General features: G+C 37.7%; 1 protein-coding gene across 1 annotated transcript; it reads right to left on the bottom strand.

Annotated features, from left to right (window-relative positions):
- Positions 1-5467: 5467 nt before the first annotated feature.
- Positions 5468-11724, bottom strand: LOC149261698 (autophagy-related protein 2-like). Its single transcript, XM_089370564.1, has 4 exons — positions 8629-11724; positions 6137-8545; positions 5571-5618; positions 5468-5488 (listed from the first exon to the last, which is right to left on the bottom strand). The coding sequence occupies exons 1-4, from the start codon at positions 11722-11724 to the stop codon at positions 5468-5470; spliced, it is 5574 nt and encodes a 1857-aa protein (XP_089226690.1).
- Positions 11725-13036: the final 1312 nt, after the last annotated feature.

The raw sequence follows: 13036 nt of genomic DNA, 5'->3' as shown, positions 1-13036 counted from the left end.
CCGGAGTCCATGAAAATGAATCTTTCTTCAATAATGTTGTTAGAGGTGCTGCTATTCTCCCATAATTCTTAACAAACTTGCGATAATACCCTGTCAACCCAAGAAATCCTCGCAGATGCTTTATGGATGTGGGGATTTTCCATTCCTTAATGGCTTTAATTTTGCTAGGGTCTACCTTAACTCCTTCATGAGATACAATATGACCCAAATATTCCACCTCCTGGACTCCAAAGAAACATTTGGATCTTTTTGCATATAATTGTTTCTCCTCCAATAGTTGTAGCACCCTGTCAACATGTTCAACATGATCCTTCCAAGACTTGTTGTAGATTAGTATATCATCAAAAAATACTAACACAAATTTTCTAAGGAATGGTTTGAAAATTGAATTCATCAAACCTTGAAATGTTGAAGGTGCATTGGTAAGGCCAAAAGGCATGACCAAAAATTCATAATGACCCTCATGAGTTCTAAATGCCGTTTTCGGAATGTCTTCAATCTTCATTCTGATTTGATGATATCCCGAACGAAGATCCAACTTGGTGAAGTAAATTGATCCATGCAATTCATCCAGTAATTCATCAATAACAGGAATGGGGAACTTATCTTTAATAGTGAGCTTGTTGAGCTCCCTATAATCCGGACACATGCGCCATGATCCATCCTTCTTGTGCACCAATACTACTGGAGCTGAGAAAGAACTTTGACTCGGTTGAATTATACCAGCCTCTAGCATTTCTGCAACCATACGTTCAATTTCACTTTTTTGGACATAGGGATATCTGTACGGCCTGATGTTTGGAGGAACACTTCCTGGAATCAGATGAATAGCATGATCATGATCACGCATAGGTGGGAGACCCTTGGGAGTCTCAAATACCTTGGAATGATTGTCCAGGACTTTTTGGAGATCTGGAGAAATAGATGATTCCAATGTGGAAACATCTAGCGAGCATAATTGTGCAATTACACCTCTTTGCTCCTTTTTTAGAAGCTTTGTCATACCATGAGAGCTGATTATCTTTCCTGGTTTCCCTGCAATACCCCTTAATTCAACTTCCTTTCCTTCCGTAGAAAATTTGATGAAAAGTTCTTGAAAATTAAAAGCTATTGTACCCAAGGATTGTAGCCATTGGACTCCTAGTACAACATCTGCACCTCCCATTGGAATGGAAAGCATTGGGCTAGTCAATACATATTCTCCCATGGATAGCTTGATATTATGGCACTTTCCAGAGCAATTTATTGTTTCTCCATTTGCAATCATCACTTGACACTCTGGTGCTGGATATAGGAAGCAATTCAATTCTTTTGCTACCCTACAATGAATAAAATTGTGGGTGCTTCCTGAATCAATCAACACTATTACCTTTTTCTTCTTGATTTGTCCTTCTATCTTGATGGTTTGAGGAGTGGTAATTCCCGCCAATGCATTACAAGATATGGTTGGATTTATTTTTTCTTCATCTAGGCTTTGTTCCTGGAGTATATCTTCTTCTTTTGACCTTTCTTGCTCCTTTTCTTCTTCCTCTTCACAATCTATGTAGAATAATTTCTTCTCAGCACACTTATGACCTTTAGTGTATTTGCTATCACAACTGTAACAAAGCCCTTTTGCTCTTTTTTCTTCCAATTGTTGTGGTGTCAACCTTATAGGTTGTGGAAGACTAGGGGCAACAACACTTCCATCTTTATAGTTGTGAGTGGTATGCTTCCTGGTTGCCATAATTTTGCTTTCCATTTTTCTTGCTAACCTGAATGCCTTCTCTAATGAATCAGGTTCCCAAAGGCGAACATCATGTTGGATATTATCCTTTAAAGACCCTATGAACACATCAATCCTATGCTCCTCTGGAATATCTTTTACCCTTATGTTCAATTTTTGGAACTCCTCAATGTGCTCCATTACTGAACCCTTTTGTTTGAGACTTATCAATTGGCTAAAAAAAGTGTTGCTTTTTGTATCTTCATAATGTGCTATCAATTCTTCCGTAAAAATTGCCCAAGTGATAAATTGTTTACGAGAGAAAAGCCATTGATACCATACAAACTGATTTGGTTCCAAATATACAGTTGCCATACGTACCTTTTGTGCGTTTTGCACATTATTGAGATCGAAGAATTGCTCCATCTGTAATATCCATGTGGCGGGATCCTTGCCATCAAACTTCCTCATATCGATTTTTGGAATATGGTGATTCTTCGATCCAACATTAGCGTCTATGGAATCATGATTAACATTTCTTTTGTTCTCATCATGAGTTTCCTTTACTACCTTTTCACCATTAGTGACCCTTTCTTGTAGCAACTTCTTCAATTTTTCCATGTCCATCTTCAATCTATCTTCAAATCTGCCATGTCTCTCTTCAAATCTGTCTTCGAATCATCCATCTTAGCTTCCATGCCCTTTATCTTAGATTCCACGCCACTTATCTTAGCTTCTGTTAGCTTTTGTGAGCGTGACATTTGTTGCACTTGTTCTTGTAATTTTGATATATCATGTAGCATTTCTTCCTCTTCTTCATGAGTCATGCTAGAGCTTTCAGGTTCCTTACTAGGTGTTTGCATTTTCTTTCCTCGGGGCATCAGTTACCGATAATAATGCTTTACTATGCCCTCTGAATTTCGTTAAACCAAGCTTACACAAAAATTTAAAAAAAAACTACACACCTTTTTTCACTTTATAGAAGCCTGATATTGAATCTGATGTATCTCTGTAATTTCAAATCATCCAGTTCTAAAATTGCTACCTGTAGTAGCCTTCTGCGTCCTCTTTCCAATGCCACAAGTCTGAGCCAAATTGGATTTTCCAAGGAAGAGTTATGTGAAATCTCCCACAGTGACTTGCTTTTAGACTGGTTCAGTAGAGCGAAATTGTACGATGTGCCACGAGTCACTGTTTCAACCTTTGAATCTGAAACACACATACAAGAAACTACAATCCGTCCTCTTTCTGTACCTTCTTACGAAATTTCAATCCGATCCCCAGAGAGAATGTTATGACGATTTTCCCCAGGTCACCTGTTTTGAATGTAATTCAGGAGTCTACAAAAATACCAACTTCCTCAGATCATATCTCCACAAATATTGCGCGAAAAGCTCTGAAATTCGGACCCAAGGTTCAGCGCGATTTCTTCTCAAATGGGTTTTTTTTGCGACTTCTGAAACGTCACAGAAAAAAAGTTATAGCGAAAATTCCACAATAACCTGTTTGGAGCAGCGAAACCCTAGAATCCAAAGCTCTGATACCAAATGTTATGAAACCAACTCAAGAAAAGATAGAAAATATAGATCAACGCCTTAGAATTCAGCCTCTTCGAGGGGGAAACCTCCTTTACATTACATAAATGAACAATTCTTGGATGATACAAATGACAAAACCTCCTTTCTACATATAGGAGTCTAAGGAGTCACAATATAATCCAACCGACCTAACAATAATAATATAAAGCCACAAAAATAACAATAGAGGGATTCTATGGGGCACAGAAATAACAATATGGGGGTAATAGGGGCACAACAATATAAATAAGGGGTATAACTACAATAGTAATGGGGTAATCACTAGTATTATAGGGACCCAACACATCTCCTGCTCCTTTAATATCACAAAGACTTGTATTTCCCAATCAAACCTTACACAGATTACCAGATTTATAAGAAATACAATTTTCTCTACTTTGAGTAGCATGATAAGAAGATCCAGAATCTGAAATCCAATCATTATCATGATTAGAAGAAAAAAGGCATGCATCTTCACAAGAAACAATGATTAATACCTCACCTTATGATGCAACAATAATGGTTTCTTCATTTTTGTTGTTGGCCACCTTTTACTCTTTTTTCCATATCCAACAATTATTTTTGATGTAACCATGTTTTTTCCTATGATGGAAAATTATTCTTCCATTCCTAGATTTTGATCTACCTCTAAATTTTGAACACCCTCGTCCATCACGTTCAATTTCCCTTCCACAATCAGATAAGGTTAGAACTTCTCCTCCCTAATTTTATGAAATTGATTTGCATCACAACTCCTCATTCATTAAATTGTTGCTAACATTACCAAACTTCAAGGACCCTACAAGTGCTGAAGTGCTAATAGCTACTATCAAATTCTCCTAACTATTTGGCATGGAGCACATGAGCATGATGACTCTAATCCCATCATTTAGAGTGATTTTGATAGATGCAAGCTCACTAGTAATTACAGTGAATTCATTTAAGTGCTTTGCAACTAAAACACCCTCTTTCATCTTTAGATTATATAATTTCTTCATCACATACACTTTGTTTGATGTTGTGTTCTTCTAGTACATGTCATGCAACTTTTTCCATAGCCCTTCTATTGTCTTCTCCTAAGCCACATTGACGTACACATTCTTTATTAAGTACTACCGAATTGTAGCAATGGCTTTCCTGTCCAACTTATTCCAATCTTCTTTTGCCATCATTGAGGGTTTCTTACTACTTCCTCAATCAACAAGTATCAATCCTTCAAGGTCAATATATCCTCCATTTGAGATTTCCACAAGGTGACATTAACTCCATTAAACTTCTCCATATCGCTCATTACAATCTCCATATTGAGAACCACAACACCAAAAATTTACTTGGAAAACCCAGCAAAAACCACAAGGAAAATATCAACAACATTTTAGAACTCACTTAAATAATTGTATTCACTCTTAACTATATTTGGACTCACACTTAACAATCTCTTACTCACACTTAAATAATTGTATTCACTCTTAACTATATTTGGACTCACACTTAATAGTCTCTCACTCACACTATTTGCATTCATTCTTAACTATATTTGGACTCACACTTAACATGAAACAATGTTAATTATGATATGTGTACATCTAATCATAATTAGCTCATGAAAATAATTAGGAAATATAGTATAGTATTTTTAATTTTATGATTTGAAAGTATAAAATGGTTATATATTTTATTTAAATTAAATTAAATTAAACATAGTGTAACTTTAAAATTCACATCTATATAAAATAAGTATTATAAGGTAGTTTAGTCTTGTCACTTGGAGTTTGCTATTAAAGTTAGAAATTATATTTTTTTAAAATTGCATATAAATTTTTTGTGTCCAATTAAATTTTTGTATCTCAAGTCCAATTAAATTTTTGTGTCTTGATTGTTGATTTGGCAACTGAATTATGATAAATTTTTTCACTATATAAAAATGATGAAATTTTAATATATCAATATATTAAGTGATCTTGTTGATGGGATTTTTATATTGCTAAACCACGACAAAATATTTTCAATATCAGAATTATGTGAACGGTTTTTTTTTAATAAAAAACTTATTAACTTTTCTTTCTTTAAAACACACCAAACTTGACCGTAAGTGAAATTTGAATGAGATACATGCAGTTAATATTGAGAAGTTTCTATATACTTCTTGGCCAGTTTGTACTCTAAGCATATATTTTCGACCATACTACTCTGCAGCGTTTTTACCCTGCACAGCAACAGAAACATTAACATCATTAACTCAATTTCAATTTCAGATTCCTGAAGTTTATATATACTTTTCTCCAAACTTGTACTCCAAGCATAATTTCAAACTTATTACTCTGCAACGTTATACCCTGCACAGCAACAAAAATAGATAGCTAAGATAATAAGATATATTATTCTGTCCAAGTTTTCCTTGGACATATGGTCATAAATCAATATTTATTTTCATATATTAAAACAACACAAACAGCGCAATCTAGAAAGCAGAGAGGTATCGTCTTATTGCAGATGAATTGAGCAATTTTTCCTGGCAAATTGTTCTGCTCTGCTCTGTGTTATATAGAAAACATGAAGCCCTAATTAATCACTCAAGCACATTATTATGTTAAGAAAACTGTACATATATCTGTTGTAGAAAACAGGAAACCTGAATTGATTAATCGAGCACATTACTAAAGAAGTAGAAAACTGTACATATATCTGTTGTAAAAAACAGGAAACCTGAATTGATTAATCGAGCACATTACTAAAGAAGACAGTCCATGTACTCCACCGTCAATTTTGTTAACTTACCAAAATTAGGCTGCTGCTACAAAATTATCTCCACATCCTACAACTTCGAGTGAGATGCTCGGACTGACGCAAGCACCTCTTTCAGCAGGCTCTTCAGTAGACGGTGATCTTTTCTATAATGATTAGCCGAAAGAGAAAACAATTTAGCAAGCGATACTAAAGCCCGGATTGGAGCAACCCCTTTTAGCAGCTTATGAAGATGGTTTTGACAAATATCCTCCACCCAATTCCCCACAACAATCTCTGAAAGATTGCCCAGACCGGAAATTCCACCAGTCTCTACGCCTTTCAAATGCAAATTGATGCCCTTCCAAGAAAATAAATTGAGAAACTCAGAGTAAATCCCCTCCCGTAGGGAAACCACATTCACTCGACGAGGAACATAATCCACATGGATATTCAAAGGGTATATTTCACATTTCTGAAAGAATGGAAGTAGAATCTCCTCCTCTGCACTTAGCTCCCTGGACGATCCTTTTTGAGAAAAGAATTTAATAAAGAAATTAAGTTGCCTCTGGTCAAAATGTAACCGTAAAGGAAGCAACTTCATGACCACCCGATATTCTTCGAGAGGAATTGAAGGATCAGGCTTTACAGCTTCTACCTTTAGTTTCAATGCTTTTGCAGTGGAATCTCTGGGATGCTTTCTTGAATGATAGTCATGCAAAACCTTTTTCCAAGGAGCACGTTCACTGTGATCTAAAATCCCCAGGTCTTGTATTGACAAGGCAAGTTTTGATGCATAAAGCCCACCACCCTTAGGGAACGCATCATACTGAGCATTCATTCCTTGCAACTCAACTTCAAACAGTGAACATACATTTCTCGCAGATTCGCCTTGAATTTTGTGGGTAGGCCAGTCCGAACCTGCATACATCTTCCAGGTGACCCCGAAGTTAGTGAGTGAAATTCGACCAACTGACTGAATGTCTTTGCCCGACCAAGAGGAATTTCCAGAGCTCCCATGAGACCCTTTCACTTTTCTTCGTATTATTTCAATGTCTGAGACATGATTTTCCAAGATTCTCAAGGGGTTGCTCTCATACCATCCGCCCTTTCCATCCAGAACATCTTTATCTGTTACCACAGAGCTTTTACTGGGCCTAGGTGATTCTCCAACCTTCAATTGTTTGCTTTCAAATATTTGTGACATGGGGATTGATTCAGGAAAATCTTTCATATTATCTGCTTGAGCACTTGATGTAGGCTCAGAAGGTACACATTCTTTCATTGTAGCATCAACAACACAGACAGATGTAGACACACCACCCTCATAACATCCACCCTTTTCATCCAAAACATCTCTATCTATTGCCACAGTGCTTTTATTGGGCCTAGCTGATTCTCCAACCATTAATTGTTTGCTTTCAAATCTTTGTGATATGTGGATCCATTCAGGAAAATCTTTCATGTCATTTGCTTGAACACTTGATGATGTAGGCTTAGAAGGTTCTCCTTCTCTTACCGTAGGATCTACAACACAGACTGATGTAGACACAAAACCTTCCAAATCAGTGTCATCTACAAATTCAAGTTCACTAAATAAAAAATGGGACTGACTATTCAATGTAGTATCTATACCCTCCTCATTTTCAGGCCTCGCATGAAGGTCTCCTGAACGAAAGGCATTCTCCACAATGCCTTTCATAAACCCAACTGGTGTGACTTCAGAAGGATGATGGTTGTCCGAATAATCCTTGTTTAAGGGAAATACAACACTACTACTGTAAATTTCGGATATCTCGGCAAAAACTTTGCTGTTCACCTCAAGTGAACTAACCTGCATCCAGTTATCTCGCCTTGTTTGTAAGTGAGCAGCAATCTCTTCATAATCAGGTACAAAAAGTAGTTGAAGCTGCGCAACCAAGCGGCTAAGAGCTGCAGTTGTGTCATGGCAAGTACCCAGGCAAATATGACCATTTGTACAGTTAACTTCCCAAAGCAAGTTGTCCTGGCAATTCATTTCGACATCGAAGTTCAGTATTGCCTCTCCAGCAATCTTCACATACCCTTCTGATTGTAAGGATTTTGCATCATAAGCATGCTTATGATTTCTTCTTTTCGATAAATCCAAAAGCAGAAGACCTACATCTTCCAGCAAGATAGTATACTTTTTGTTGACTGTATCAGGTTTTGTCTTGAATGAAAACCTCATTGCTGCTGCAGCTAAAATACATGCAACTGGTGCACATGCTTCTTCAACACAACCACCAACACTGTAGAAATTCGATGCTTGACCTGTGGAAAAACTGCTTGCGTTTGTGGTTTCAAAAGATGGCTCATAACTCACAGCAATATCTAGTAACTCTAGCAAAAAAGTAGAGTGGTTAGCATTGTTGAGAAGCCTTGCTTGCGGAGCAGTATCAGCAATTTGTTGCTCATCGGTAGAAGATTGATTAAAAAATGAAATGATTGAACCCAACCAATCAAGCCGACCACCAGGTGCAACAAGTGTAGCACATCGAACTGTAACAGCTGTTAGACTCTGCAAATATTTTGGGTTATCATGATGTATAATTGTTGTTCCTGCATTTCCACTAGCCAATGCATTGGTACCTTCCCCATCACCCGACCTAAAACATTGGTTTTGAGAGATAGTAGACAGAACTCTCGAATTGCTCCAGCAGATTGTGGCTGCTCTTTTTTGTCAGCAAACGATCCGTACAGAAATCCCTCATCATGATTTAGACAAAAATAGTTAGCACCAGAGACACCCTCAAGATTTGAAGCAGACAGCACTTCAACATTTCTAACTGTTAGCCGAAAACTGGCCCAATATCCTGGAAGTTTCCTTTCCATGGAAGCCGTTACGTTCACTGGCTCTGCCAAATGTATTGCAATATCAAGTACCTGACACTCAACCAGAATCAAGGACTGTGATACCTTTGTGTGACAGGTTTCTTTCACAATTTTTCCTTCTGAATTCAAGCAAGTTTTTTTGTGCCCTTTAAAGCAAATGCAATCGATGAGCAGACTTAGAAGATTAGCTACTAGAATGTGCTCAGAGCCGTGAAGATCAAGCTGTGCATGTGATAAGGAGAAGTCAATCAATAGAGCAGAGTTCTGAATCATCTCCTCCCGAACATTAGAACCAGGAGCTTCTAAAGCTTTTGCAATAGTAAATTCTGAATTGTTTCCATTCACTCTCCTACTTCTAGCTCTTCTTGTCCAATGTTCTTTACTGTCTTCCCATGCTCTTTCCACAATCCTCGTCCCTGTTTCGGGGATATCCTGCCACTGGACGACAAACACTGAATTAGCCCCTTTCTTTCCTCTTAAGCTGCTAAAAACTTTGCGAGCAGAAAATTGCCGTTCGGCAAGATCACCAGAGACCATCTTAAAATTAGTTCTGCCGGAAGGAGAAACCAGAAATAAGGCACTCTCTCCCATTTGAAGATTCACAAAACTTGATGAAGGAAAATGAGAGTGTTTTAAAGATGCTACATCTTCCTCAAGCAAACCTTTTTGCTGGCACTTTCCAACACTTACAGAGTCGGAGAAATCAATACAAATGAAATTGTCCCTCATGAAATATGGACTCATATCCTTGTTTATTTGCGTGGGGAAACACAGAATAACTCTTCCACAGGATATAGAAACATTACCCTGTATACTTCCTTGTGGAGCCTCATTTTTTCCACTGAAATAATAGCCATCTCTTGCTTCATTTGAAATTCTACCGAATTTCTTAAAGCGATTTGCAATGCCTTCAATCAACTGACACAGTTCATTTGCCGCGTAAAAATCTACCCACAAAACAAATGGCTGAAGTTGTACCTCAAACTTTGTGCAGCTACTCAAATTACCATAATGACAGGTCAGAGAGAAATGTTGAGCAGAATCACACTCTGAAGCCAGTAATTTGATCTTCACAAACTTCTTGAAAGTGGTAGTTGTGCTTTCCCTTTTATTAGCCTTAGCCTCATAGACCAATGCCTCATCCTCGCTTTTCATGTTATTGATCTTATCAACTGTTTCGGGAGTATAAAGTGATAAACGGAACCGGGGTAGTGCACGTTCAACTGTCCTTTGTAAATGTCTGATCGACGGCATACCGCTTTCACTGGACTCTTCACAATTTGACAAACTAATCTTTTTGCCTTTTCCACTGTCATCAAGCAGATACTCATAGATTTCAAACTGTTTCACCATTGTCGTGAACCTATCTTCTTTAGCAGATACTTGAACAGAAAATATCAAATCTTCAAAATTAGCTTCTAAATAATTTTCTTGAAACTCCAAGCAGCCAGTCCCCTGTTCCAAGCATTGAACCCTTGACCTTTCCAGGGATGACACAAGATTGGCATAGCCGTGATCTTCAAATGCAAGTACTACAGATACACCATCCAATCTAACGTTCAGATTACAAGCATCGGTAATAAAACCAGAAACGGAATAAGGCAAACTCCCCAAGCCACTACTGACCGAACTCGCAGACAAATTCGTTGAATCATCTAAACAGTCAAAGAATTCATCATCGCCGCTTTCTCCCGAGTCAATGTTCTGCACCCAGTTAGATATGATCATGGAATCGGGAATCAAAGTTGTTTCCTCCCTGGTTGGTGAAGGCATGTTTGGAAATGGACTAATCTTGACATCGGTTTTCCCTGATTCACTAAGATAAAAACCAAGACTCTCGTTATGCTCAAATCCAATAGATTGCTCAATATTCGAACATAGATTAGGTTCACAGCCTTTATCTCCACATTCACCCATGGATTGCAGTAAAGAAATTAGCCTTTCTATCGTACATGGCTGCAAGTGCAACTTTATAGGATCAAAATGAATTTCTGCATTGCTCTTGGGAATATCCGTAGAACCACTTCTCCCAGGTATGCTTAACTGAACTGATCCGGAGAAACCACCTCCTTTTCCATCTATAATTGGCACTGGAACTGGAACAGGGCTCTTGCCAGGCTGACCAAACAGTGATTCAACAAAATGCCTTAAACTTCCAGGTGCTGAAACCTTGTCTATTACATCATAGAGATCAACAGTTGCACCTTGAAAGTTTGTGAATTTTGTCAACATAGCATTATCTGGATGAAGACCAGACGCACTTTCATCTCCATCTCCAACTCCACCTCCAGACACATATTCTGTTTGCAGCACTCGAAGTGTGAGAATGCTTTGAGACTGACAGTTGTTTTCCCCCCTCACATTTGCACCGCAAATCTGTGACCCCTGCTCAAAGATAATAATAAGATTCTTAATCTTAACATGGAGACCACGCAGTAGCCTTTCCATCATCTGAGCAACCATCTTCTTAACCCAATCCTGAACACCATTAAGGTAAGTGGCGCCCTCTACCTGCCCCGAGTACACTTCTGATGCAGACCGTTCTTTAGTAGATATTTCGACCTCAGTTCGAGTCCGAGGAGCAAGCAAAACCACAAGCTCATCCACATTAATCTCACAATTTTCAAAAGCTGCCAGTTCTAATTTCCATGGGATTTTGATTGATATGCTGCCAATATATCCTTCTTTGACAATGACCGGTGTCACACTCAACTGTTCATTGAGAAAATCAGTCTTTAACGCAATGCCATTGAGCTGAATCGTCCCCACACCCAGCTGTACTTGGAGGCCGTCCAAATCGACCACTCCCTTTATGAATCTTCCAAGAAACCTCTTTAGAAAGAACTTGCATACGCGGTTCACCATCCTATTTGGAAACATGGTTGCTCGCCTGGGGTTTCGATCGCTGATCACCTGTCAACCCTGTGAAACGCCTTCGCCCACTTCCGAATATTTGCAACAGAGAAGAAGCTTAAAAGCCCTAGAAAACTTAAAATTCCAATCTCTGTCTCTTCATATGGTCAGATTCGAGAAAACGATAGACCGATTTTTGCTTGGTCATATATATACACCCGCCAATTGCCCCTGGGCACCTGAGTGCCTGCAATTCTTGGATATCTTAAAATAATATTTATAAACTAACCATTTTTGCGTTACGGGCGTCAGCCGCGTTCGATCATGCGGTTCTTCTGGCATGGTACATGGAAAAAGCTAATGCGACAAAAATCATGCTATTCTTAATTTTTTATTAAATTATATTATTACTGGCCATTGCCCCAAAAGGGTGCAAGGTGAGGCCGATAGAATTTTAAATTGAAAGAATTGTATTTTGGTTCAAAATAATAAATACTATAATAATTTAATAATTCAAACTAAACTTAGTCAATAAATTGCCCAAAATAAAATGAATCTTTAATGAAAATTATACAAATTATTATTTTTCATTTCTCTCAATTATTTATATAATAAAATCTAATCAATCATTGAAAATAAATCAAATCATAAAATTTCCCAAATTAAATCCCAACTAATCAAGATTATTTGGGAATATATATGTATAATCCAACAAAAAAATTATATTTATATTGAGCTGTCCAGAGCATTTCCATTATTGTTATTTCAAAGGGAAGGTACCGGGGGTAAGGTTATTTTGGCATCGCTTTGTTTGGCTAGTGAGATAGTAATTTATTTCGACTTTTGTAAACACGGTACTAAATACTGGGATCTTGGTGATTATCTTCCCCATCACATTTACTAGGAAAAAGTTGTTTAGTGGTGCCAAAGTAACTTAATAATCCTACTCCTCCAAAGGTAGACACTATGGAAAGGGCTAGCATCATTGGCAAGCATAACAAAGTTCAATTTAAATTTCGTATAGGGCCCCATCGCTGCACAATAACATAATACTCAGACCAAAACTCTTACAGCGGTAGTGGATGTAAACAAATTAATATACTGTAAACCTTACCTTGAGTTCGATTCACACCAATGCCATACAAAACCACTGGAAGTCATAAAAAGATCATAGCTACAAAATAAAGTATTTAAAAAGGGTAAGTTAAAAACCTGCATGTTAGTCATATCCATAACTCTCCAGAGCATGTCAGGATGGGCACGAAGGTGCTTTCGAAGCATATTCCCGATGACCACTTTAGAGAAGTCAATATTTGTTATGTGC

The sequence above is a fragment of the Pinus tabuliformis genome, chromosome 6, assembly GCF_031772625.1.
Source record: "Pinus tabuliformis cultivar Carrire ecotype Pingquan chromosome 6, CPIR1, whole genome shotgun sequence".
Taxonomy (NCBI): Eukaryota; Viridiplantae; Streptophyta; class Pinopsida; order Pinales; family Pinaceae; genus Pinus; species Pinus tabuliformis.
The sequence above is the reverse complement of the archived record's forward strand: the minus strand, read 5'-3'. Positions and strand labels throughout refer to the sequence as shown.

What these genes read in the sequence shown, in the direction of transcription:
- LOC149261698 (XM_089370564.1), bottom strand. Translation starts at nt 11,724, where the DNA reads ATGGTGAACCGCGTATGCAAGTTCTTTCTAAAGAGGTTTCTTGGAAGA. An exon ending in AAACCAATGTTTTAGGTCGG is followed by an intron (nt 8,546 to 8,628) that starts GTGATGGGGAAG and finishes AAATATTTGCAG; the next exon opens with AGTCTAACAGCTGTTACAGT. An exon ending in TGAAGAGCCTGCTGAAAGAG is followed by an intron (nt 5,619 to 6,136) that starts GTGCTTGCGTCA and finishes GTTGCTGTGCAG; the next exon opens with GGTATAACGTTGCAGAGTAA.